Source organism: Manacus vitellinus, unplaced genomic scaffold, assembly GCF_001715985.3.
Source record: "Manacus vitellinus isolate BGI_N305 unplaced genomic scaffold, ASM171598v3 scaffold_47_pilon, whole genome shotgun sequence".
Classification (NCBI taxonomy): domain Eukaryota; kingdom Metazoa; phylum Chordata; class Aves; order Passeriformes; family Pipridae; genus Manacus; species Manacus vitellinus.
The window spans coordinates 5,066,825-5,094,174 of NW_021940585.1; the positions used below are offsets into that span (position 1 = coordinate 5,066,825).

At 54.5% G+C, this 27,350-nt stretch overlaps 2 protein-coding genes across 2 annotated transcripts in view; one reads left to right on the top strand and one right to left on the bottom strand.

Moving 5' to 3' along the window:
* Positions 1-1,226: 1,226 nt before the first annotated feature.
* On the bottom strand, positions 1,227-6,216 carry TAF8 (TATA-box binding protein associated factor 8). Its single transcript, XM_018079834.2, has 7 exons — positions 6,065-6,216; positions 5,378-5,476; positions 5,048-5,110; positions 4,550-4,674; positions 4,091-4,238; positions 3,225-3,367; positions 1,227-2,826 (listed from the first exon to the last, which is right to left on the bottom strand). Exons 1-7 carry the CDS (start codon positions 6,075-6,077, stop codon positions 2,683-2,685), a joined length of 735 nt encoding a protein of 244 aa, XP_017935323.1. The 5' UTR covers positions 6,078-6,216; the 3' UTR covers positions 1,227-2,682.
* A 2,050-nt stretch (positions 6,217-8,266) lies between these two features.
* Positions 8,267-27,350, top strand: part of CCND3 (cyclin D3) — a 33,412-nt gene continuing 14,328 nt past the window's right edge. Inside the window, exon 1 of the mRNA XM_029962502.1 lies at positions 8,267-8,532. The gene's annotated coding sequence lies outside the window, so the exon portion shown is untranslated. The remainder of the gene's footprint in view (positions 8,533-27,350) is intronic.

The window sequence follows — 27,350 nt, forward strand, 5'->3', positions numbered from 1 at the left end:
GCAGCTCAGCTGCTGCTCCATCTCCTTTGTGCTGGGAGTGAGCAGCACCATCTCCCCCTCAGCCCCCTCACCCCCATCTCCTCCTCTCGGGGTTCACCCACAGCCAGAGGAGAGCTGAGGGTGTTTGTGGTACCCTCAGAGAGAGTATAATGGCTTTGTGCACAAAATAACACCCACAAAACACCCCAGGGAAATTCTGTGCTGGGCCAGGTCACACCAGACACCTGCAAGATGCACTTTTGCATTCTGGCCTTACAGACATGAAGATATTCTCAAGAATATGAAGTTATTCTCAATATGAATCTATTCTCAAGCAAGGAGCAAGCAATAGGTTGCTAATTAAGAATCTGGCCACGAAAGTAAATGTAGCCTGAAGCAGAAAGGCCCTGGGGTTCATCTTCAGCTCTTCCTGCACTCGAACCCTGGGGATTTCTATAAATGTTTACAAACCCTCACACACACTGATCACAGCCTTGGTGTGGTCCCAGGGGACAACCAAGAGCAGGCAACACTCACTCTGGGTGTAACTACAGCCCCAGAGCAGCCTTTCCAACTCCCTGGCTTTATTTACCTGTTTCTGGAGCAAATTTCACCTGCAGTCCAGTTTCAGTTGCAAACCCAAAATACATTCTTCCAATTTCCCACTTTCGGGCTTCGAGAGCTCTCGCAGATGTACCACAACAGCTGCTCACAGGCTTTCTGAGGCACGTTGGTTCCCTCCCTCCCAACCACAAGACTCATCTGCCAAAACAGGGATGGAGCTGTCGATTCACAGCTGCCCCTTCTGGTGCAAGATTTTGGATGGGGGGGGTGTGACCCCCTGGAATTTTTACTGTCCTAAAACCTGGGGTTTATGGCTGTTTAAGGCCCTACCTTTGTATTTATGGCAGATGTTGCATTTCACCTCCACCTGACCAGGAGAAAAAGGGGTGTGAGATGATGAACAAAGTCAGCAGCACCTGTGATTTTTCACCATGTTCCACCTGTGGCTGGAGAAACCTTCTACTAAAGTTTTTGCCAGACTGCTGGGATTTCAAAGGGCCCTTTGTTGTCATTTCTGATGAAATTCTCTACCTTCTCAGCTATCAAATGTTCCTTAAGAGAAAGGAAGAGATGCAGAGGGAAAGACAAGATCTCCTACTCTCACACCCCCCACAGAAAACACACTCAGGCTCCATTCAGGTCCTTTTCCACTTTAAAACTTGAAGGACTCAGCCAGTTTTGGTCTCAGGAGATAAAATTTCTTTTATTACGAACATAAAAATTACAATTTTCATTCTACTTCTTTCCCCTCCCCAGCGAGGGATTTTCTCATTGCAAAAAAACCTTAATCCAAGTAAAAAAAGATAGAACTTTTGATATATACATAAATACACAATGTCTCTGTACACCTGTCATTCTGTACAACCAAGGCACCAGCAGAAGTGACAATGGCACACGCAGAGGATTTTTGAGAGATCTAATTTCAGACTGTCTGTCAGAAACACCTCCATTCTCACTGAAATAATTATTCCCTTTTCTCTTCCTCCTCCCTGGGTGATGGGGGAAGAGGGAAGCCTGGGAGGATTCTCTCACTGCATAGAGGTGAACATGAACACCTGGGGATCCTTGGGAGACTGGACCAAACCACAGGAGTCTTTTGTCAAAAAAATTTCCAGTATTTTCCCTAAGAAAATGTTGAAGGAAAATTAAAGCAAAGCCCTCCAGAACCAGCTCATAATTACAAAACTCCCCTCATCAGCCGTTTTCACTGCTGAAATAAAAGTCTTCTGCTCAGGGGAAATAAAAGGGTGAAAAAAGAGGAACTTCTGTTGATAAAAGCACATATTTGAAAATGGATAAAATGAAAGAAATGTGATCACTAGCACAGCCTTGCAGCCTGCAATCAATGCAGCTTTATTCCATATTCCAAGTTCCAAAACAACTGGTGAAGGAGTGAACTCTCCAAGGGCTTGTGCTGAGTTGAAAGCAACAACAGAACTGAAAAGCAGCCTGAAGCAGCTGTGAAATGTTGCCAGTCCTTCTGCTGGAAAGTGATCTCAAAGCAGGGCAGGATAAACACCACACTTAAGAGCTTTTAAGTCCCAAGTGCAGCTGCAGTCAGCAAAGTGAGAATAAAATGCCAACTTAGCTCTGTATTTACACTTCACTCCTTGCTGACACATCAGACACCTTGAGTTTATAAAAGAAAAGTCTGTTTGTTTTTATCTGCCAAGAATGCAAAGTAAGAAACCTCCCTGGGTTTCTTCTGTCTCTGTTAATACACATTCCTCAGAATTAAAGCCTGGCAGGGTTGATGGCAAAGTTTCCTTTCCTGCCTGCCAGGCAGCCACGCACCAGTGATGCCTTTGTGTTCTGCAGAGCCTGCAGGGCAGCAGGAAAAACCTGCTGTGCCCCAGCTCCAACCCTGGTGTCCCCCAGCTCTTCAGAGAGTCAATCCTGCCCACAGTGGAAACAAAGCCCAGTCCTCCCAGACAATCCCACCTGTGACCCCTTCAGTGCCTTTAGGACAACTGACCATCGGCCATTCCAAGGCAGCAGGAGAGCAAAGGGGGAGAGGGAGCACTGGAAACCAGGATGAGAGTGGAGTTCACTCTGCAGAGACCATTCCTGGGCCACTCAGTTGGATTGCCTCTCCTGAACCCTCCTTCTCTGAGCAGCCAGAGGAACTCCAGCCCCACCTCACTTCTTCCTGCGGATTTTGGGCTTTTTCACTGGCCGGAGGTAGGGATTGTCTATCACGTTCTCCTCCCCATTCCTGCTGCCTGCCAGGGAGGTGTTCTGCTGTAACACTGAGGCGTTTTCCTTCTCAGGTCCTGAATCATCCTGTACAAAAAAAACCACAAACCCAAACAACCAGAGTTACGCAAAACAAGGCTTAGAAATCTTTCTGCCCAGAGGAGCTGTGGCTGCCTCATCCCTGGAAGTGTCCAAGGACAGGCTGGACGGGGCTTGGAGCAAGTTGGGATAGTGGAAGGTGTCCCTGCCCATGGCAGGGGGGTGGAACCAGGTGATGTTTGAGGTCCCTTTCAACCCAAACCATTCCGTAATTCTAAGTTCAAACCACACAACCTGTGGGCAGAAGAGACAATCAACAGCAGCACACAAGGAACTGCATTAAGGGTGAGGCTTCCTGATTTCTAGCACAAGAAGATCCCTTGGGGAAGAACCAGGTTTGAAAAGCCCAGGGCAGCAGGGCCCAAGAGCTGTCTCAGGGGCTGTACCGTGCTCATGTGCAGCGGGAGGTTCTCGGTGTCCGTCTGGTCGTCCTGCTCCGACGAATCCGTCTCTTCCATCTGCTGCATTTCCAGCTCAGAGGGGAGAAGAGCTGTCAGGTAGGGGACAGTGAAAGGCCTGGCAGCAATCACTGGAGTCAGGGAAAAGGCCACAGTCAGCGAGCTGGGAGAAAAACCCTCCCCTCAAAAATTAGGAAGCACAAAGAGAACGAACACTTTCGCTGGGTCTGGCTTAGGACACACACCACCTCTTCCTGCTGCTCCCAGGGATCAGGAATGAAATATGCTGTCCCTACAAGATGGCAGTCTCTAATTTCCTACTTTCTGAGGCCCCTTTATGTTTCCAACATTATTCCAACATGAAAAATCCCTCCTGACCTCCACAAAAGTTCCATTATGTCACAGGCTGAAGCATCACTTGGTCCCCCTCTCAGTTAACACTGACACCTGTGCTGTCAGTGAGCCTTGGGAAGGTGGGAATTCTCAGCACTGCTCTGCAGTCAGAGAAACAGGAAAGCCTCCACTACCACTAAAATGTCAGAGACAAGAAATTACTTGTTCCAAGGTCACAGGGAGTGGAGTCAGGACTGGGATAAGCTTTGAATTTAGCCCCTCTCAGCCTTCTCCACGAGCAGAAGACAGTGAGCCATAGTGAGGGTAGAAGCCTTATTTTGGTTTTCATACAAAATTCAAATACGAATCTGTATTTTTAAATACAAAATTCCTCATTTCCTTCAGGGAATAACACAATGTGATCATTCACAGCTCACTCCCTGCAGCAGAAAGAACCCCAATGTGGGGGGGGGATGCTCAGGGACACACATTTAGGGCACAGAGGGTCCCAGAAAACTCACGTGGGAACGTGCTGACGTCATCCTTGAAGAGGCTCTGGGTCTCCCCTGTCTTGGCCATGAAGCGTGTGAGGGCCCTCTCCACATCCCGCCGTTGGGAAGCCGCCTTTTCCCGCAGCACCTGGTAGTCGGACACGGGCTCCCGGTACGTCTGTGGAGCAGGGAGGGAAGGGAGGGAACAGCTCACGGTCAGAACACTGCAAGGCTGCAGGAGCTACAGGCAGGCTCTGACCTCTGCTCCTGACAGGCTTTTGGAGAGCTACAGATGTCCATCAGCCAGAAATCCAGGGATTCTGGATGATTTCTGGACAGCAAGGGATGTCCACAACCCAAGGAACGTATAAACCAGGAGAAGCAATGTTTTGGATGGACAGTACCAGCACTGCAGTAAAAACACACCACTCCTGCTGTTCTGGACTCCAGACAGCCCCCAAACAGCACAAAACTCCTGTTTTCACTCACCGGCGTCTTGATGTAAGTGTGGGGGTCTGGGAACTCAGGGAAATGGCCGGGAATGTGGGAGGGGTGAGGCTTGTTCTGTCCAGCTGTCAGGGCCTTGGGGGTCACGGGCTGGTTTGTCACAGGAGCTACAGGAGTTCAAAAGCACAGAAATCAGGGGGGTTCCTCCTGCCCAGGGCCAGGCACAAAGTGCTGCTGCTGAGCTGGGCCCCAGATTCCCAGGCCCTGCCCAAGCACATCCCAGGAGGCTGTTTGGCATCCCAGAGGGGAACAGGGATCACTTGGCCCCTCCCTCCCATACAAGGAGAACAAAACCATCCCGAGGACTCTGGTGTGCAGTGAGGACACTGGTGAGAAGTGACTCTTCCTGCACCTATCACAGGGTCACTACCAAACTGCACTTCCAGGAGCTCTGGAATGAGTCACCCCTCTGGAAGCCAGCAGAGAGGAATGCCGGATTATTCCCGGCTTCCTGTGTAGCAGAAAGGATTTCCCACGCACGGGCAGTGATGACCATCCTCTGGGAGCGCTTGGCATACGCAGGAAGGGTTTCAACATTGAACCCTGGAACACAAAAGAGGAAACAGGAATCACACCAGGAGTTTACCCTGCTCAAAAATCCCTTCTTTCAGGCTTTCTAGAATTTTTCCAGGGGCTCCAAAGGGCACGAGAAGGAAAACCATGCACTGTATATATTCACACTGCACCACGCACCCTGCACGAGGCTCAGGACAGGGCTTAGAACACAAACCCCAGAGACACAGGGGACAGATTTTCCTACCAGCACAGCACATCCAAAGCTGGAATGAGCAGGAACAGCCAACTACTCACCCATTTCCACCAGAGTAACCACGATATCCGAGAGCGTGGGCTGGGTCCTGGCTGTGTGCTCACAGTAGGACTTGGCACTCCTTCCAATTTCTGAGATATCTGGGGGGACAAAGCCACCACATATTTGATTCTTACAGTGCCCACACTTGTGTCAGCCCAAGCCCAGCTTCAGGGATGGGAATTTTTAACAGATTTGGCAAGGAATGAGAAACAGCTCCCTGAATGGAGCATCCTGCAACCTGGGCATTTAAAATTTGAGCATGGAGACATTAAAGACTAAAGAGTCAGATGTTCTCCACAAACGCAAAAGGCAAATCTGCATCACAGGCATGAAAAAAAAACCCACCCAGAAGCTGATTATGTCTTGATTTAATAAAAATAAGTAGGTTCTCAGCATATCACCCAGAAAGAGAGGAACAGAGGCACTCCATGAACCAATGGCTGGAATTTTGTTGTTCCTCTGTTATTCTGGCAGCATCTCAGCACGTGGAGCCTCTGTGAGTATCTGATGAGTACCCACTGAGTAAGACAAATACATATTTTGGAGCTGGGGCAAACCCAAAGCGTCACAGAGGTGACTCCAGCCACCAGCACTCCTAAAACACCCTTTAACACCAGATAACAAAAATGGGGAGAAAACCCCAACAAAGAGCGAAGGAGCAGTGTGAGGAGGGCCGGGGCACTCACAGCTCTGGATCATCTCGGTGAGCGTCTCCACCGCCGCCTTCTCGGCGCTCTCGAACCCCGCCTCGGTGAGCAGGGAGCTCACCACGACCTGCAGCGTCCGCCGCCGGGCCAGGTGGTAGTTGTCGGCCGGGGTGCCAGCCTGCTTGCTGCCAGGGCGCTGCCACACCCGGAACCGGCCTCAGCGGCACGGCACGGCCGGGAGGGCAGGGAGCAGGGAATGGGAAGGGAATGGGAAGAGACAGGGAGAAGAGCACGGGAAGGGGCAGGGAATGGGGATGGGAAGGGACACGGAGCAGGGTATGGGAAGGGGCAGGGAATGGGGATGGGATAGGGAGCAGGGCATGGGAAGGGGCAGGGACAGGGAGCAGGGCATGGGCAGGAACAGGGAGCAGGGAGCAGGGACAGAGAATAGGAAAGGACAGGGAGCAAGGCATAGGAAGGGGCAAGGAATGGGAACGAGAAGGGACAGGGAGCAGGGCAGGGACAGGGAGCAGGGACAGAGAATAGGAAAGGACAGGGAGCAGGGCATAGGAAGGGGCAGGAGCAGGGAATGGGAAGGGGACATGGGAAGGGACAGGGGACAGGGCATGGGAAGGGACAGGGGATAAGGAATGGAAAAGGACAGGGGACAGGGAATGGGAAGGGACAGGGAGCAGGTATTGGGACAGACCCAGGAGTAGGTAATGGGAAGGGTTTGGGAACAGTAATGGGAAGGATTAAGAGCAAGTGATGGGAAGGGGCAGGGAACAGGTGCTGGGAAGGGTCTGGGAGCAGGTACTGCCCTGGCACCCCCAGGGAATGGGGACACGGGTGGGCTGAAGGACTCAAGGGCAGGAACACACGCACATGTACCTCAGCATGGACACACGTGCACACACATATGCACACACATGTACGCACAAGTACATTTAAATCCCCCCCGGATGCCTCTGGGCCGCGGCCCCTTTAAGAACCCGCCGCACGCGCCAATCAAACCCGCCCCCCTCGGGCCCGTTCAAGCCCATCAGCCGGCTCCTCCTGGGGCCATCGCCCCGCTCCCGGGCCGGACTGGGCCTCGCCCCACGCCACGGGGCAACCGGGCACTGCCGCCCGCCGACTTCCGCCGGCCGGCCCCGCCACTGCGGCCCGACCCCGGGGACGAGCCGCCCTCACCGTGCCGGAGCCGCCGGACGCCGCGTCGGCCATCTTGGAGCCATGTGGAGCTGTGCGCATGCGCCAGGGGCGCTGCGAGGACGGGCGGGCGCGCGGGGCACTGTGGGAGTTGTAGTTCGGGCAGGGAGGGAGCACGTGGGCGGCGGCAACAGCTGGATCCACCGGCACACCTGGATCCCTGCACACCTGGGTGTCACATACACACACCTGGATGTCACATACACACACCTGGATGTCACATACACACACCTGGATCCCTGCACACCTGGATCCCACACACACACACCTGGATCCCACCCGCACATCTGGATCCCCCCATCCAGTCCAACCCCCCTGCCAAGGCAGGGTCACCTGGAGCAGGTGACACAGGGATGTGTCCAGGTGGGGTTTATAATGATGATAATTGGGTGTTACAATGTCCAGGTGGGATTTATTGTGTCCAGGTGGGATTTATAATGAAGACAGTTCAGCTCTAGGGCAAGGGAACCTCGAGGTTTTTTCCAAGTCAGCAATGTCTGCACAAACACTCCTTCTATCCCTCTGCCCCCTCGACATCCTGATTTACTGCGTCCCTAAGGCTTGTTAATTCCGGGATGTCCTGGAGCCAGGGGTGGAACTGCTGCCTGTGCCTCTGAGCAGCTCTCCCTTCCTGCTGGTTAGGCTTGAAAGCACACAAGTTCTTCCATCAAAGAACATCCTGACTCGAGCCAATCCTGTCATATTCCACGCTGTGCAGCAAGCCCAGCCCCTGCCTCTGCAGGGTGACCGGGAACACAAACCTCCTGCCCCGGCATCACGATCCCACTCGGAAATGATTTACTAAACCCCCTCTGGAAGCCCCAGGAGCCCTGTAACCATGGGAGCAGCGAGGGTTTCCTGTTGTAAGTACTGTGTGTTCTGAGCTGCTCCTCGGTGTGACCGCCTCGTGTACTCACGCGTCCGTGATCAAAGCTTTGCTCTCACCAAAGTGTTTCACAAAGACAGCACAGGAAACCACCCCCCCCCAGCTCCCACCCCTCGCTTCCTGTTTTAGCACATGTGTGGGAGAGCAAGAACGGCGTGAGAACCAATTGCTGCCCGTGAGAGGGAGAGGGGGAAAAAGTGATGTAAACAACAGCTGCCACGCTGGGAATTAAAGGTCCTGAGTGCACCGGGGCTGGGTGGCAGCACAGCTCCCACAGGCTGCTGGTCCTCACCTGCAGGAGCACCAAAACCCCTGCAAAGACAGGGAGAGGAGGAGGCAGAGGAAGGGGGAGGTTGGATCGTTCCGGGCAAATGCACCTGCTGGAGCAAAGCAAACTTCTTGATCACCAAAGGTAGGAGGCAAAGTTGTCTCAGGGGCTGCCAGTGTGCTGAGGGGGGAAATCTGCCTTCTGGGTTCAGGGATGACAGAGCTGTGGGCAGGGCTGAGGGGGCAGGATTGTGCCAGGGATGTTCAAAATTCCCTGGAATGGCTGGGGGGGGAATCTGGAGGTCTGGCTGTGGTGTGTTCTGCCAGGCTGTGATGCCACCCTGTCCCCTCAGCAGGGAGGGGTTTGCGTGCCAGGGCTGGGGGTGCAGGGGCAGCCCAGTGTGGGCTGAGGGGATGGAGAGCTGAGTTCAGAGGTAGGAACACACGATCCCAGACTGGTTTGGGCGGGAAGAGACCTTGAAGATATCCAGTGCCACCTCCTGCCACGGGCAGGGACACCTCCCACTAGCCCAGGTTGCTCCAAGCCCTGTCCAACCTGGCCTTGGACACTTCCAGGGATGGGACACCTGTGCTGAGACACTGAGCCCTCCAGCTGAGGAACTTGAGGTGCGTTCAGAGCTGATAAAAAGCAGCAGCTGACATTGAAATAACTGCTGTTGGTGGCTCAGTGCCCTTGGAAAGCTCCCCCAGAGCAGTGCTGTCCGTGTGGGATCAGCACAAGCAGGGTACCCCCAGCCTGGCAGAAGATCCCGAGGTGTGCCCTGGTTGGAGCAGTTGGTCCCCGAAGGAGGCAGGTGCCCTCCTGCCCGGGTCTGTCCCAGCCCTGCTGCCACCAGAGGGCACGTGGTGACCACGATGTCCTCATTTCTGAGCCACCTCGTTCGGCAGCCAAAATCACCCACAGTGAAGTCACGTAGATCCTCTCCCCCCCTCAGCTGCGAGGGTGCCACCAAAAGCTCCTCTGAGCCCCCCAGATTCCTTGACTGACCAGATCTGGGGGGGTTTGTGGTGCAGTTTGATAAGGACAAACACTTGACAGGCAAAGGAAGCTGCCGCTGCTGGACAAGGAGGGAATAAACTGCTCCTCTGAGAAGGTTTTGGGGTTTTTCCCCCCTAAGGACATTGGCCTGTGCCTTGCAGGGATGAAAATTCAACCACAGGGAGGTTACAGCGTTGGGGCTGCTGGTTCTTGTTATTTCGTTTACAGTTTTGAGGAAGTTTTTATATTTGGGAAACATTGTTTGTTTTAGTCCAGAGCAGCAGTGGTGTTGTTGTTGGCAATGTACCTGGGGGGTTGTTCAAGGCTCTCTAAGTAAAAGATTTCTTGCCGGGTCTGTTGTTTGGTAGAGGAGGCTGATCCAGAAAGGATTTCCCAGCGAGGTGTGGGGGTGTGGATAAACTCTCTGGATAGTTCTGAGAGGTCCCTTCTGGAATTTATACTCAATTTCCAAAAGATGCAACAGGCACAGGGAGTGGAGGAGAGTTTCCAGAGTGCAAAACACCTCTCAGGGTGTGAGTTAAGTGTTCCAGGGTGGAATTTTCAGAGTAAAGCTTGGAGAGGTTTAGTCAAACCTCCAAATAACCACAGGGGAGAAGGTGTCTGTGGTGGAGGCTCTTTGATCTCACAGAGACATAACAAGATCCAGGTGCTGGGAGTGCAGAGCAGCACTGGGAGAGCACGAAATCAGCTGCACCCCTCGCAGGGGAAGGGGATTGGGCTCCTGGAGGGTGCAGCGTGCTCCCTAAATGCCAGGCTCCACAGGAAAACTGCCTGTCTTTGGGGAGTGTTGTTGTTTATGGGCAGATAAACTGGACAGGCGTTCCCAGCCAGTCCCAGCTGGGTCCCTTCCCAGCTTGTCCTGGCAGTGTCCATGCTGGAGTTTGACCCCAGAGGGTCCCTGGCTCAGCTCCCCCCACCCCGTGTCTCCCTCAGCAAGTCTTGCTCCATAAGGATGAGCCTGTAGGAGCAAGGAGGTCCCAGGAGCTCTGGCTGGCTGGGCTGGGATGTCAGAGCATCTTTCCTGCTCCCATCACCCGTCCCTGGGGTGATTGGTGTTTGCTGGGCCTTTTATTTCAACATTCAGCCAATGTGCAAACTGTCCCTTCCCACTGCCCCCTGAGTCAGGGCCATATCTAATCCTCCAGGCATGTCACCCCCACTCCAGGCTGGGCAGAGCCTCTGCTGTGGATCTTGCTCAGCTCTTCCTGCCCCCCCAGTGACTCAGGGGATGTTCTGCTCCTCCTGTCCCTCTGCCCCAGCTCTGGGGTCCAAAGGTGATGAGGAGATGGGTTACAGCTGCTTTTGTGCAACTGGTTTCGCATTAACTTTGTTTTCTGAGGAAATTCTGAGGTGTTGTTTTGCTGAGAGAACAGGCAGAGGAGCCCCCCAGGTTTAGGGGGTGCTCCCCAGGGCAGATTCCTGCAGAAAACATAACGAGGTCTCTGCCTGGACTTCCCATCCTGGCTTTGGGCGAAGTGCTGCTGCTGTGCCTTGCCCCTGCTGCAGTCCCTTGGGATCAGGGATGCTCTGGACCATCCCGTCCCCAGCAGTGTCAGGGACAGCTGGTGGCACGTTTGGCACAGCCAGGACTGGCCTGGCCCAGCCTCTCTGCCTTGTGCAGGGGTGATGATGAGCTGGCCCCTTGGGGGATCCTTCAAACCAGCTGGAGGGACTCTGGGAGAGGGGACACTGCCTCTGCCTCATCCCTGGCATGGATTGAACCCTCCTCTTCTCACTCACTGACTGAGCAGGTGCCACTACAAGGTGTGGTCACAGCAAACCCAAATTATCCCTCTTTGCTGACCCCTCTGGCCACACGGGGCATATTTTGCCTGGGGCCATGAGCCCATTCCCCACCTCAGGGGGGGCTGCCTGTATTTAAATGTCATTTCCAGAGGCTCAGAGGTTCGGGCTGTCAGAGGAAGTGCTGCACACACAGAGGGCACCCTCGGAACGCAGATGGCAGTGAAGCCAGGCCAGTGCCTGCTGCTGCACACCCCTCTGGCTCACACCTTGCCAGGTGAAGCCCCCTGTGCTCCCAGAGAGCTCCGTGCTGTGTGTTCCCATGGGATTGTGCAGAGGGAGGTGCTGGTGGCCCCAGGGGGGGTCACATTTCCCCCCCTCCCTGAGCAGGAGCCTCACACAGGGCACTCCCCACACTGGGGTTTCTCTGCTGGCTGTGCCAAACCCCACTGGCACTGCAGGAAACCACAGCCAGGGTGGTGCCTCCTGGGGCAGGCACAGGGGAAGGAATCCTGCTGCTCCATGCACAGCCCGGGGATGGGGATGGGGGTGGGATGGGCTGTGGGCAGCTCCCACATTCCCCCTGGAGCATCCAGGGCCAGCTGAGTCATTCCTGCAGTGGATCGTGGGCTGACCTGGCTCTGCTTCACAAGGTTTGGGAAACCCTCCTGGGTTGTGGTGGTGCCCGTGGGTCCTGTCTGAGCATCTCTGAGGGGCAAGGGGAGGGTTTGGGGGGGGTTTGAGGAGCCTCAGACATGGACATGGCTGGTAAATCCTCCCAGGTTGGACTCGGGGGGTCTGGGGGAAGTGGTGCAAAATTCCTCTGCTGCTGGGAACTGAGCAGAGCCTTGGAGGGCCTGGCTCTGCTCGTGGGCTTTGTGTCTGACAGTGACCTTCCCCTGCTGAGGGTGTTCTTACCCACCTTTGAAATGGGGTGGGGGGAAACAGTGAAGAACCAGCAGTGGTTTGACTGGAAGAGTTGCAGAGTTGGGCAAATGCTTGGAGTTCCAGGAGGGGGGTGACAATAACGGGGTTGAGAGGGACAGTTGTCACCTTTTCTTGCCCATTAAATCTGTCATTTTAATCTACTGGTGTTTCTTAGCAAAGCACTTTGAGCAAATGCCTGTATCCACAAATCTGAGCCCAGAGGCTGATGAAAGGCACTTTTTTCTTCCCAGTGGGATCCTGGAAATACAGAAGCAATAGCAATGGATGAAATGTAGGGACTTGTGTGAACTTATTGGACCCTCTCAACAGCTCAAGCTGAGTTTAGAGCTCGGGTTTGGACCGATTCTTGTTTGATCAAATCAGCTCCTTGTCCCCATTTTCAGATGAAATGAAAATTGTCCCTATCAGGGCAAGAAGCTGATAAAAGATTCTTCCTAAGAACAAAGCCTGAGGTTGATTCATCTGTGCTCAAAAAAAAAAAAAGGATCTTCAGGGAAAGGGGAGGCTTCTTGGGAAAAAACCCTGAAATAGGCTGTTTGGAAAGTGAGGTTTGTTAAATCACTTGAATAACATTAGTTTTCTTTCAAGGACTTTTTTTTTTCCTCCCCCCTCAAAAAATGGCTTTTTTACAGCCCTCCTTGACTTCAGGAGGAACCCTGTTGCTAAAAATCATAGACCCTTCAAAAAAGGATTCCTTTGCTGGTGTGGAGGTGCATTCAAACTGGAATTAGGTGCTTAAGGATCTTTGTGCAAATGGATGGAGAGACCTGGCTGGGTCTGTACATCCTCCTCCCTCTACCTGTGCCCATGGAACAATCCCATTGTCCAGGTGAGAGGTGCAGCCAGGCTGCTCCAGGAGAAGCCTTGGGCATTGGAAACACCCTCTCTACCCTCTCCCCTCCTTGAGAGGAAAGGGAGACTCCTGGTCATGTCATGGAATAAGCCTGAGCTGGGAAAACTTCTCCAGAGGGCTCTTGCCAACCCAAAGGTCTGTGGAGGTCCTGAATCAGCCAGAGTGAACCCAGAACTGAATCCCCCCAGAGCTCTGCAGCCCTCGGGGGGTTCTGACACCCCTCCAGCCCAGCCTGGCAGGGCAGTTTGGTCTCTGGGGGCTGCAGGAGCAGCAGTGAGACACAAGGGGTGAGGCAGAGATAGGGGGTGGCAGCAGCTGTTCAGGATGTGCCGCTGATTCCGTGACATCTCCCGCCCTTTTTGGACATCGAGAGTTTGGAGCAAGGCAGAGAGAAAGGAGGAGCAGCCCCTGATAAAGGTCCCCGGGGGTGTCCCCTGTGCCCCACAGCCCCGGGGAGCTGCCCCAGCTGGGAGGCCACGATAGGTGCTGTGTGTTCACCTCCCTGCCCGGGCACAGGGACAGAGATCAGCCCCCTCCTCCCTCACGGCTCCGTCTCCTCCTCTCTCTGGCTGAAGGTTTCTCCAAAACCTCCCTTAACTTTCCCTGGCAGAGTTTCTGCCTTGGCTGCACTCGCTGCCCCTCTTGTGCAATGCCCTGGGGAGTGGCCTTGGTCCCTCTGAGGGTCCCACCTGGGGATGGTGGGCTGGGAAATCCCTGATTCCTCCGTCCCAGGAAAGGCAGTTTTGAAGAGACGGGAAAAAAACTGAGCAAAGACAATGTTTGTGGCTACAAAGTGTTGGTGCTGGATCACATCCCTGGGCAAAGCTTCCCTCTGTGTCACTTGGGTTTGGTGTGAGGAATTCCACCGAGCCAAGGGGATTCTGGGGTCACCCCAAGAACTGATCTGAGCGAGTTTTCTGTGGCTGTGGAACTGTCCAGTTTGGCTGGAGGGAAGGAGATGGAGGGGACAAGGCTGATGTTGGCCCGTGGAGATGGGGAAGAGCAGGGCTGTGCTGGGAAAGGCTCCTGGCTGAGCTCTGCCCACACTTCTCAGGGAGGGTTGTGTTTGTACAGGGGGCACGTGGAGCCTGGCAGAGCAGCCACTTCCTCAGCCTCACCACCAGCAGGGTCTGTTCTGGGCTAAAAAGGCTCTGAAGGGCTGATGAACCGAGTTCCCACGGGGGGCACGGGCCACGCTCCACGTGCACACAACTGTCACCACGGGGCACCTCGCTGGGTTTGCCCTTGGTCTGTGAGGAGGGGAGGCCCCACATCTGGCTGTGGCGGTTGAACAGGCTTGAGATTTAATCACAGCCCCGGGGAGAGCAGGGCAGAGGGCTCAGGAGGGAGCTCAGGGCACCTGCTCCCCAGGCAGCACCACCCAGCCCAGGGGGAAGGGAAGTGCCCGGATCCTGCCTGCGGAAGGACAGTGGGATGGCTGGGACCTTGTGCCCAGCTCTTCTGCAGTGGCAGGGACGTGGCAAAGGAGCCAGGCCTGGCAGGGAGGGTTTGGGCAGCTCCATATCGTGGTTTCCAAAGGGGTGTTTGCAGGAGGGTGTTGAGTGATGGGACAAATCCGGTGTCCCAGATCCTGGAAAACGTGGAATCTCTTCCCCTGTGAGCAGGCTGTTCCTTAACTGCCTGCTGGGGCAGCAGGAGCAGCTCGTGTGTGGATGGCTGAGCTGGAGCTGTGGCTGCTGCATTTCCCTCTGCTCTGCCCCAATGTCAGGTCTTGAAGGAAATGGGTGAAAAAAGGCTGAAAACTGCCCTGGTTTGGGACATTTTTTCCTGCCTATCTTGGATGGCAAAACTGGGACTTCCCAAACTGAAGCCCCCAGGCCAAATCTTTTTGAGACCCTTCACAAAGAGCCAGGGCTGTGCTGACCCTCTGAGCAAACCAAGGGGATGGTTCTCTGGGATGTCCCGTGTGCCAGGGGGATTCCTGACCATGGATCAGTGGCTTCCCTGGGCTCTGCAGTGCTGGCCTACATCTCTCCAGCCCCAGGCTGGCAGGGGACAGGTATTTGGGTCCCTGGATCTGTTCCCAGCTGCAGAAGTGACTCTCACTTAGGCTGGGTGGAAAATACCCTGAAAAGAGGTGAAACTTGGCTCTTTGGTGAGGAGCCCCTCGGAATCAGGATTTGGGGGCTGGAACCCAGAACTGGGAAAGCCTTTGCAATCACCAGGGAGGTGGATCTTCCCAGCAGGAGCCAAGTGTTTTGCTGACAGGGTGATGGGGTTTGCCAGACACTGCTTTTTTCCCCCTCTCTGCTCCCATTTGGCAGTGGGTGGACACTGAGGGAGCAGCTTTTCCAAACCCCCCCTTTCCTCCATCCCCTCCTCCTTCCAACCTGGTTATTGATGAAATTTGACATGTGATAGGTCCCAAGGCAAAAGCCACATCACAAGAGAACATGAGCAAGAGCTCAGGGAACAAAAAGTCCCCCAAGATCTGAGCAAGGTGAGACCAAGGGATCTGGTGTCAGCCCATGGCCCGGGTGCAGCTGGAAGGGACCTTCTGGAAAGGGTTAATGCCAGGACCTCTGCGAGGCTCTGGAGCCCTTTGAGCAGCGGTTTTGAAATCTGATTTTCTTTTTTGCAACCAAGTGAGGTTTTTATCAACTTCCTATGTGAGAGCAGAAGTTGGAGCGGGTGCAGGGAGGCTGCTGCAGGAGCCTGCCCTGGCCCCTGCCCCTGGCCCTGCAGTGCAGGAACCTCAGCTTGGGCAAACGGGAGGTTCAGGGCAGGGAACAACCCCAGAGCTCAAATATATGAAGTGTCTTGCTTTGTTCTTTGCATCAGAGCCCAGGCCAGCCCTGCTGCCTGTGGAGGTCACTCGCTGGTCTCATCCCACCTGAGTGCAGGGCGTCCTTGGGCTGTGCCAAATTCCTTGGCAAAGCAGCAAAGCAACTGTTTGTGCCCCTGCCTGGAATGCCCAGGGGCTGAGACTTGCACCGGTGCCTGAACTCCCAGATCAGACAAGGCCCAAACCAGCTCTGGGCTGGGTTTGTAGCCAAACCCCCCCTGTATCAGCCCTGAGAGAGGGGAGGAGCAGCATCCCCGTGGAGACACATCCATCCTGCACTCCTGGCCCTGGGAGGCGTTTTGCTGGCACGAGGCTGGCAGTGGAGCTGGGGGATGTGAGTCTGCAAGCTCCAGCCCAGGAGCTCTGTGCACTTTGTGTTACTCCTTTCCACAGCAGCTGGGGATTTGTCTTCCAAGGGCTTTTCACTTGGAAAAAGCCTGTTCTGAACTCAGGTATTCAGGGGCTGGTGCTTTTCAGGCCAGCTCAGGTTTCCATGTGCACATGTTTTATGGGGGAGCTGGGCCCAGGCAAGCACAGATGGACTCCAGGCTTATGGAAAGTACCTTCCAAACCAGTCCTGGGTGAATTTCCAGCCTGAGCCAGGAAATAAATAAATAAAGTGGGAGGTTTGCCCTTTTCTTTGGCTGATGTATTTAATTGCATTGACAGGCAGAGCCCAGGTCAGCCTCCCCACTGGAAATACCCCAGAAAGTCTCAGATTTTCAGAGATTTCCCCAAATTCTTCATCCAGGGAGATGATGGGTTTTATCTTTACCTCAGCAGTTTTCTGTCCTCCTGCACAGAGGGAGCCAGGCCACCCCTCCAGCCTGCTGGGTACAGGTGTGCAGGTCACTTATCCCGAGTTGTGTGGCTTGGCCAACGCAGGGAATGACGAAATCCCAATATTTGGGATGCCCCGAATCCCGAGTGCCATCAGGGCGAGCCCAGGGTTCAGCAGAGGGGATGCTCAGCCCTGGCATCCCAGTGACATGCAAACAGCTGATGGGGTGTGAGAGCAGCAGGGACAGCACCAGGGTGGGGAGAATCTGTGGGAAACTGCTGCCCAGAGCTGTTGTGTAACACTCCTGCCCTGCCTCTCTTCAAAGGCCTTGTGCCACGTTCTTCTGCCTCACTTTCAGTTGGTTTTCAACTCTGATGCAACTGTTAAAGCCCTGTGAAAGCTTTGCAGAGCTCAGGGTTCAGCCCAGGGCGTGAGCAGAGCTCGGAGGCGGCTCAGGACCCCCGGCAGGATCTCTGCTCTCAGCAGTGGTTTGCAGGTTTAGCTCAAAGCACCCAGACACATCTTCAGCACCTCCTGTGCCTGCAAGGGCCTGGCTGAGCCAGGGCTGCAGGTGTGAGGCTGCCAAGACACGGGGAGGGGAAACTGCTCTGCCTTCAGGGCTGCCCTGCTCTCCTCAGCTGTGCATCCGACCATCAGCCTCTGCAGGTGAGCAGAGATCGTTGCTGAGCATCTATTTTTCTCCCTAACTTTTACCCTGCAGGAAGTAAATAAGCGCTTATGAATACTTTTAACGTGTTTGTCAGGTTAAAATAGGTTTGTTTGGATGGGCTTTGTGCCACACGTGGGGACCAACCTCAGTGGGGGCTGCGGGGGATGACTGGTGGCAAACACCAGCCCTGTCTCTGAACCTTTACCACCCTGCTGTCTCTGCTCTTGGCACCCAGGAAAGGAGCCCTGCAGCCCTGCCACCAGCAGCCACAGGGTAACCATCCTGCCTGTGGGTGTGGAGGGGGCTGAGGGCTCCCCTGTTTGTGTCACGGAAGGAATCATCCAGGATTTTGGTGGTTATAACTACAGAACTTAGGGCTTTGGTCTGTCTTGCAGCATTTCCCAACCCCATCTAGTAGGAGAGTCCTGTCAGGATAAATACACAGTCCATGGTTTATAGGTTATTATTAATTAGGGTCATGTGGGTAATCTCCTCTAGTTTATGCCTGAAGAAGAGGGATCTGCTCTTTCCCTGGATGTCACACTGGTCTCCAGAGCTGAGCCAGCTCCTGACCCAAGCAGGAGTTTCCAGGGCACGTTGTGAGCCTCTGGTTGGTGTGTTCAGAGCAAGAGCTGACACTTGGATGAATGTGTCTCCCCTCTCTCAGACAGATCACAATCTCTGTCCTGAAACAATTCCTGCAGACACTTGGCATCCCTTCATACCAACCCAAGAGCAGGGGACAGTGGGACAGAGGAGCTGCCCTGGCAGGGGGCTGAGCAGTCACTCCAGAAGGAGTGCAAATATGAATACTGGAGGTTATTTCCAGTCCCTTATGTGCTGTAGCAGCCCCAGCAAAGCACTGACACACGAACAGGCAGATTGGACCCCCTGGGGGAAGGGAGGGGGCTGAGCCAACCCATGGGGTGTCCCCTTGAAAACCTGCAGTTCCGTGGCACAGCTGCCTCTGGAAGTGCCCTCAGCTCTTCACCCCCTTAATCTTCTCTGTGTGCAGGGGCCTGAGCCTGATGATACCTCAGGGCAGCCTCTCCCCCTTGCCTGGGCATGGGAAGGCAGTGCCAGGGGCTCCCAGCAGCTCTATCAGTCCCCAGCCCCTCGCAGTTGTTTGTCTCATTTCTCTTTTGAGAGCAGCTGGATTCCAAGAAACCCAGGCAGGGAGGCAGGAGCACAAAAGGGCCTTTTGCTTATCTGTGACCTGTCTGGTGGCAGGGAGGCCACAGGGCCCTGATAACCCCCCGGGCTGGGATGCAGGATTAGGCACCGAGGTGCATCTGCAAAGATCTGGGGGCAGCCAGACGTGGCACAGCTCCCCAGGCACTGCTCCCCGAGCAGCACAGCTGCCTTCCCACAGAACTGAGGCTCCTGGGGGAGCTACCTGGGCTCTGGAAGTGTGACCTGAGTCTCTGTGGAGCTGCCTGTTGGTGTGACACTCGGGGCACTGTCCCACCGGGGCACCTCCACCTGGTCAGCCAGGCTTGGCTGAAGTCAGGGAAAGGATGAAGAGTTTATGGGAAAGGGGGGACAGGCACACACAGCTGGCTTGTTTCTTTAGCAAACAGGGCCAGAAGTGCTGAAACGTCTCGGGTTCGTCCTGATGGAGAGCAGGAGGATTTTTGTGGGATGGGAGGAATGTTTGCTGCCCAGCTCCAGTCCACCCACTGTGGTGAGCCTGGGCTGGAGCAGCAGACAGGGCACCACAGGCTGGGGTTGTGTCCTGCAGCCTCAGTCAGAATTCCCCTTCATGGGCATTGCAGCCCAATCCTGCTCCTCCACAAAGGACGGGCAGCCCAGCCTGGCCTGGAGGTGAACAACAGGAGAGATCAGCTGGGCACAGTATAACACAGTTATTCTCAGGTAGAAATATCAAACCCTTCCCAGCCTCTTTGGAGAAAAACATCCTCTGAAGTCTCGTGTTTTGCTGAGGCCTCCCTGTCTCTGGAACCGTGGTGGGCGGAGGGACAGATCCCCAGTAAGATGCTGGGAGCCACACCCTGCCAGCCCAGTGCCCTGGCCTGGGGTGACTCAGGGCCAGCTGGGGTGTAGCCTCTGATGGTTATCTTCATCTGCCCTTGAGAATATTACTATTTTTCCCCAGCTTGTTTTCTGGTCCCCCCAGTGTTTAGGCTCCCAGCTCTGATTTCCGTTTTAATTAATTGCAGGAGTCTCAGTTTCTGTGTTTCTCATAATAATGAGCATTTCTTTATTCCAGCTCTTGCCTATGCAGCACGAAGTGTGTGCTCCCAGCAGGGCTGAACCTCTGGGGCTCAGGAGATGGAGATCTGGGCTGTGCTGCAGCGTGTCAGGGGTTCCTGAGCTGGGGGAGCTCTGTTTGCCAGCACAGTCAGAGCAGCAGATGCTCCCACACAAATATGGTTGTGCTTTACATCGACACAGTTTATTTTACATAGATACTGATTTAAATATAGTTATACTTAAGTGGTTCTGCCACCACAATATCCTTTGCGTGGCGGAAGGAGCAAAGCTTTGATCTGGATGGAGCCCACCTGAGCCTGAGCCTGAGCTGGCCTAACTCTCTCCCAGGCACAGCTTCTCCTGTGGGCACCCTCTGCAGCCAGGCAGGTCCTGTCCCTGGCCTGGCAGAGTTTATCCCCTCAGGCTGGGGCAGGGACAGCGGGACAGACCCTTTGGCAGCCGTGGGACTTCAGTGGCTTCACCCAGGACACAGATCCCACCTGTCCCTGCTTCCCTGGGCTCTTGGATCTCAGGCAGATCCTTTGTTTCTGCCTTATCTAGCAAGGTTGGCACCTCCTGAGCCTCTCCCTGTGTGTGTCGGGGCCCAAAGGGCCCTGATTTTGGGGTAGGAGGTGATTTATACCCCTTGTAAGGCTGTTGGTTCCCAAATCCTGGAGCTTGTGCCACCCCTTGGAGCAGGCAGCCCACTTCAAAGTCCTGCTGGGAATTGTCACTGCAAAAGCCAGCACTCGGCTATTAAAGTCCATAAATCCTGTCTGAAGCTGATTAATTTACACCAGGTTAATTACCAGGTGCCTTTCCAAGGGTCTGATCCAGTCATTCCACTGCACGATGGCATTTTCAGGGAAAATTAAATCCTTTGCTTCTGTGTTTATAAAGCTCTTTTGAAGACATAATCTTGTAGCATCTTCCACCATCTCTACCACCTCGAAGGCCTTTAGCATCATTAATACAGGAACATCATTAATGATTAATCACCTAACTATGAATTGGGGAGGTTTAGTGCCAGGTAGGTGCAGAATAAATGCGTTTGCTGAGCTCCATGTTCACACCTGCTCCCTGGAGTGTCTGGATAAATTCAATGGAGACTTATGGACCTCCTTTATCCCATTTGTCTGGAGGGAAACTGAGGCACAGAGCAGCTACTTGGTCTGCCCAGGCTGCTGAGCAAGGCACAAAAGAGTTGGGAAATCAATCCCTGACACCTCCTGGCTCTTTCCAATGTGTACTTTTTTCACTGTAAACGTTAGTCAGGTACACATTTTATCCAGGCGAGCGGGAAAACGCTCATCATTCTCTCTGGGAAACTCGCTCAAGAAACTAGAAAACAGAAATTGCTGTGCTGCTGAAACCTGGGGCTGATTTAACAGTCTGCCCTCTCAGAGAGGCCAGAATTAGCTGAGTCAGGAAGGCAGAAGAACCTGCACGGGCAGAGGAGGGATAATTTGCAAGAACCGTTATCGGCGCTGCCTCCGCAGCCCGTGGTTCAACATCTCCCCTCGTGCCTTTTAGAAACGGGACCCTCCCGGTATCCAGAGGGCATCCAGGCTCTTTCTGGCTTGTAACCTTGCGGGAAGTTGGCATTGCAGGCCCCGAAGGAAGTGGCAGGAGCCAGGAGTGGTTGTCAGCTGTCAGCCCCCGAGGGTCGTGCTCAGGCTGGGGCAGTGGGAAGATGGAGGTGGGAGCTGCTGGGCCGGGGAGCATTGCCATGCACTGCACTGGTGTCTCTAGGAAACCTTTCAAGCACTCCCAGGCCCAGCAGTTTGCTAAGAAGACCCAGATCTCATTCCTTTCACTACACTTGCCAGCAGAAAGGGTGGTTGTTTTTTTTTTAAGCACTGCTGCTGGTCACAGCTTTTGTTGGGAAATTAAGCCCTTCCGCATCGGGCCGTGCTTTGGGCAGGAACTCATCGCCTGAGCCGGGCTCTGAGGGAGCTCTGTGTGCCTGGGGGGGCCTCACTGAGCCCCCGGGGAGCCCACAGCTGCACCTTGAGCCAGGCAGCCAAGTGGGGACTGCAAATGTGCTCTGAGCTCCTCTGCCCTGGAGCGTGACCGCAGCAAAGGGGCGAGAGCTGCTCCGATGCCCTTCAGCAGCTCCCCCCGAGCCAAGGATTTCCCAGGGGGACCACAGGCTTTGGCAGGGGGTGCTGGGAGGCTCCCGGGGTCTCCTCGTTGCTTCTGTGTGGCTTGAAGGAGGTGGGGAGTCCCTTGCAGCCTCTGCTCAGACACCCAGACCCGTGTGTTGCATCAGGATTGAGCTTTAAATCAAACAGAGCTGATCTCGGGGCAATCTCCATCTCAGGCATGGAAGAGAGGAGGCAGGTTTCTAAATCCAGACCCTGGTTATTCCACTGCCTCAAGAGAAAAACACTTGCTGAGTGCCTTTGAAAACCCAGCCCTTGATCCAGCTCTTAGTTTTCCCTCCTTATCCTCCCTTTCCTTCCTCTCCCCAGCTCCCTGAGCGTGCATCTTCCCAGCCTCTGTCTCTGCCCGGGCTGAGAAGTGAAAATCTCGTGCCAATTTGACATTTGCCTCTTCTGAATGCAAGAAGCCCCTGGAGCTCAGGTGGGAGGAGAAACAAGTCACTCTGCTTCCCATCATGTGCGTGCCCAGGGCTCAGCCTGGGAAACGGGAGCCCCTTGGCTGAGTCTGCCCGGCCGTCTGCTCCTGTCACCTCACACATTTGTCACAGAACAAGCAGGGCAATGTAGTTCATCTTCTCTTTGCCCAGTTCTCTGCTTCCTCCACTTGCTGCTCGCAGCTCTCCTCCCGTTCAGTTCTCTCCTGCTTCCCAGGCGTGCTGGGGGTGAAGGTTCTCTCTCCTTTTCTTCTCCCGAGGGTCACAGTAACAAGTTCAGCTTGGCCAGGGGACCAGGCTGGTCCAAAACTCAGCAGGAAAAGCCAAAGGAGAGACTCCAGAGATCTCTGCTCCAGAGTCACCCTTGCAGAACAAAGGCAGGGCCATTCCAGGTCAAGGAACAGCAAAGGAACAGCAAAGGAGCCGCCGCTGCACCCACCGGGCCACGACGACCCCGTGTCCTTGTCCCCACATCCCTCAGTGTTCGCCTGTCACGTGCTCCTGATTCCCTCCCAGGCCTTCAGCAGGCAAGGACCTTCCCAGAGAGGTCACAGCCCCAGGCACTGCTCAGTTATGGAGTTATGGAATGGTTTGGGTTGGAAGGGACCTTAAAGCTCACCCAGTGCCACCCCCTGCCATGGGCAGGGACACCTTCCACTAGCCCAGGTCACTCCAAGCCCCGTCCAACCTGGCCTGGGACACTTCCAGGGATGGGGCAGCCACAACTTTCTCATCTCCAGGCTGAACATCCCCAGCTCAACAATCCCTACAGTGCTTGTGACACCCACTTACCTGCCGTGTGACACCCACTTACCTGCCGTGTGACACCCATTTATTTACCTGCTGTGTGACACCTCAGGGGTCCAGAACAGCAGCTGCACTTGCAGCATCTCCAGCTGGGCCAGCATCCCTCAGCTCAGAGCCCTCAGGAGGGAGGGGGCAGTTTTGTGGCAGTGCCAGCTCCTGGCAGCCCTGCAGCCCTCCCTGCCCAGCCCCAGCCGTGTGGATAATCCGGCCAGGGCAGCTCAGCAGCTCTGCTCTATCAGTGCCCCGGGGCTGGCTGGGGCTGGCAGGTGGCCGTGCTGCAGGGAGTGTCCCCAGGAGAGGTGCAGAGCCAACAGCAGCTGCCAGCTCCCCTTTCTACTCCTTTCTGACCCATTTCTGGCTCCTTTCTGCCCAGACTCGTGTACTCAGGTGAGCAGGATGGTATTTCTGCTCCCAGCACCAGGACAGGAGTTTTTTGGCCCCCAGGGAAGCCTCTCCAGCCTCTCCAAAGCCAGGCTCTCTAGTAAGAACAGTTCAACAGGGCACAACACCATTTTTTTTCTGACTCAGCCATATAAACCAGTACTGATTTCCACTTGGGGGGTCTCAGAGGGTGCATCTTCAGGGCAGAGTGGGCAGGCAGGAGCAGCAGTGGGCTCAGAGCACAGGTAAGGCAGTAGCTTAGTGCTGAAATAAATGGGGAATATTTGAGGCGACTGCTGGAATCCCTCCACCAAAAATCTCCCTAAATACAGTGAGAATACTGCTTGCCCACTGATGTGTTCACAGGGTGAACCTCATTAGCATGTTGTTAATGTCAGTAATTACTGGTGCATTAATGCAGCAGTTTATGCAGATAATACACAGCTGCCAGCACTGCTGGGAGAAATGCATCCATGTTTGATTAGGGATAGCAGCATCCCGGGGAGTTTGGTCTCCATGGATCTGCTGGGATGTACAGGGGTACCTGGCTGCCACAGTCACAAGGAACAGACATTTGTGCCATCAGGGAAAGGTGTTCTGGGAGCAGAGCCCAGGATCTGGACGAGACTCGTCCTCTGGGTTATTGGGACGATGGCTGTGCTGGGGGATTGTCCTTTATTGCCCTTTATTGACACGGGGCTGGCATTGCTCTTCCCCTGCACCTACCACTGTGCTCTGCAGGTGCTGAGAATCCCCTTTCCTTGGCTTTGCAGCCTGAACTGGAGGGAAGGGCTCCTGGGGAGGACACACACGCAGGCGTTGGCTTCGCACGGTGACGCCAGCCCGGCAGCTTTGGGGGGTCCCTGGGGGTCAGAGTGGGGGGTCTGCCCCACACACGGCCCCAGCTGCTCTGCTGGCCCCAGCCTGGTGCCCTGGGGCTGGGACAAGATGTTTGCTTTTGGCTGCACCCCCAGGAGCCAAGGGCAGGCAGAGCCTCCTGCTCACACTCTGCCTCCAGCCCAGAGCCCCGGTCCCAGCCCAGCCTGAGCTGGGGGTCACAGCCAGGCACGTGCCCCACGAGTGGGGGAGGCAGTGGGGTATCAGTCAGAGCCCCTCTACCCCCCAGAACACTCCCAGGCACAGAGCACAGTCCTCTCCCTCCAAGGAACCAAGTCCAGCTCGGACTGGAGTGATGAGACTCCTCCTGCCCCTCGCTGGCACCCCAGAGCCTGATCCCACAGAATTCCCACTGCACCCCCCTCTGAGCCTTGTCCTGACCTGATTCCTCTGCCCTTCCAGAGGGAACAATCCTCCCAGTCCAGCCTTGGGCACAGACCTGCCCAGGCTCCAGCCCCAGCCAAGCCCAGTTTAAACTCCTTAAATCCATCCTTCCTGCCCAGCCCAAGCTCAGTCCATCACACCCCCTTTCCTCAGGCTGATCCAGCCCTGCTGCCGTGATTTTCCTGCCTGTTTTGCTTTGTGAGCTCCTGGAAAACGTGGCTGGATGCTCCCATGCAGGGATCAGCTGGGGCACAGGCCATGGGTGCTGCCCCATCCCCACAGCAGACCCAACGTCCAGCAGGAACAGCAAGCCCAGCTTCCAAGGATTTGCCTTTCCCCTTGTTCCAGCTGGACCAGACCCCCTTCCTCAGCCCTTCCCTGATCCTTTCTCCCGTCTATCCACGGGAAATTCCCTTTCTGCTGCCGTGCTGGGGAGCCAGGAGCTGGCTGTGCCTCCCTGCCCAGCACCGGAGCCGCCACATCAAATGGAAAATAACCTGCAACCCCAAATTCTTCGAGAAACCCAAGGGCATCTCATGTCCCGCCCAGGCAGAGGCAGCGAGATCAGGGCAGGGCAGGAACGGGCAGGAAGGATGGACAAGGGAAGGGTGTTGTAAAAAGATGTATTTCGTATGTAAAATGTGTCAGGGCAGTGTTTTTTAGCTATTTGCATAATTGGTGACCACAGATAATCCCCTGAAATGACCTAAATATATCCCAGCTGGGGGCTTTCCAGGCCCAGTTTGCTTTATGAAATTCATTGGTTTCAGCTTTGCATTTTTTTTTCCTATGGTCTTTCTTTCTTTCTGTCTTCCCCAGAAGAAGAACCTGAATTTGGCTGGTTTCTAAAATGCCGATTTGGGAGCAAAACCAAACATTCACCTGGGGATGGCTCACTCTGGTTACGAGTTTGAGTCAATGAAAATGCGACTGAATTTTAAGATTTCATCAGGAAAAGGGAACTAAGGCAAAAAACCAGCTGCTAAAATGACAAACTTTTTCAAGTGCTTTTCATAAAAAGTCAGGTGAAATGACACTGAAATTCTCCTCTGGCCTGAACTGTCAGCTGAGCTGAACTGGGGCTCCACTGGACTCACATCTGGCCCAGCTGCTCCAAAACTGAGACCCTCCAAAGCCATGGTCACTTTAATTAGACATTTTCTAAATTTTACTTAGAAATTTCCTAAAAAATTAGGAATTTTCTCCTAAATGATTGGCCAAAAGACGTAGCGAGTCGCTTGCTCAGTCCACGTTTACAAATGTCTCTTTTCACCTATTTAATACCTTTCCCATCACTTCTTTGCTCTGTTCTGGAAGCCACCTCAGCAAAAGGCTTCCCTACATCCGACTGTTCATTTCCTATAATGTGATCCTGGTTAAGGAACTCATGATTAAATGGATATACACCCCAGGAACGGGCACAGCTGGATGCAGGCATGAGGGATAGAGTGTGAACCCAAAGAGCAGCAACAGTCACACTTTTATTTAAATAGAAAATTCCTCCAAATCGGGCCCAAACCTGCTCTAACAAGTGGATTCAAGTCAATGAAAAAGCTGTCTTTTGGAATACAAAAGCTTGGAAGCACCAAGGTTTATCCTGCAGGATCCTCATGGGTGCCAGTACGGGATATATCTGGGATTGCTGGGATTCAGCATTCGATGACATCACTGGGAGCTAATGAGTTGGACTCAGAAGCCTCCCTTTCAGGGAAAGACATTGGGAAACACGTCCCCTGGGTCAGATGTTCCACTTGTGCTCAACCAAACCCCCCTTTGATTCAGTGGAAGCGTTTTTGTTCCGTTAAGGATGTCTGAGGGATGAGAAGGAGACAGACCCAGCTCTGGTGGGGAGTCAGCAGCTTGAGAGCCATGGAAATCCTTGGCTTTCCAGCCCACTGGAGCAGGGAATGGCTGGATGAGCAGGGAAGATGCCTCAGCTCCCTGTGCCTGGGGGCTGGGATTCCTGAGCACGGGAACAAACTCCTGGATGGGCCAACGTGCTGTGGTGTCCTGGTCTCAGCTGCTCCTCCTGGCCCTTCCTCGTGGAATGGTTTGGGTTGGGAAGACCAAAGCTCATCCAGTCCCACCCCTTGCCACAGGCAGGGACACCTTCCACTAGCACCCGGCGTTGCTACAAGCCCCGTCCACTGGCCTTGGGCACTTCCAGGGCTGGGGCAGCCACAGCTTCTCTGGGCACCCTGTGCCAGGGCCTGCCCACCCTCCCAGGGAAGGATTCCATCCCAGTATCCAATTCAAACCTGCCCTCCTCCAGCTTAAGGCCATTCCTCCTTGTTCACCAGCACTCTGTGTGTGATGGACCATGAACTGGGCCATCTCCTGCACCAGGAGGTGACACCAAAGCACCCCCAGCCCCCTGTGCCACGGCCCTCGCTCCTTCCAGCCGGGAATAGCTGCACCACCCCCCTGCTCGGGGAAAAGTCTGTGTAAACCACGGCAGATTAGAAGGGTTGTGCTTTGAGATCCTCACACCTGAAAGTGTGAAACGCTGCCTTCAGCCCTTTCTGAGCCGGGCACAGAAGGGTGCCAGGTTTGCATTTGCTGGGGGGGATTTCCTGCAGCAGAGGACGGAGTGATATGCTCACTGGACTTGGCTTGCAAGGCCCTCCCATCTCAGGAGCAGTTTCAGTTTGGTGTCACTGGTGACACCCTGCTCGTGGTATGAGCGAGGAAGAGGAGGGTTCAGCTCTGAGAAGGTCAGAGTTGGACAGATGGTGGATATGAAATATAAGAGAGAGAAACCAGGGGAGAAAAGGGGCTGATGGGGTTTGTGACAGTCTTTGGAGCCAGGACTGTGTCCAGAGAGACATGGGGGGGCTGGAGCGTGTCCAGGGAAGGGAA

What these genes read in the sequence shown, in the direction of transcription:
- TAF8 (XM_018079834.2), bottom strand. An exon ending in GGTTACTCTGGTGGAAATGG is followed by an intron (nt 5,111 to 5,377) that starts GTGAGTAGTTGG and finishes TTTGTGTTCCAG; the next exon opens with GGTTCAATGTTGAAACCCTT. An exon ending in GAGGATGGTCATCACTGCCC is followed by an intron (nt 4,675 to 5,047) that starts GTGCGTGGGAAA and finishes GAACTCCTGTAG; the next exon opens with CTCCTGTGACAAACCAGCCC.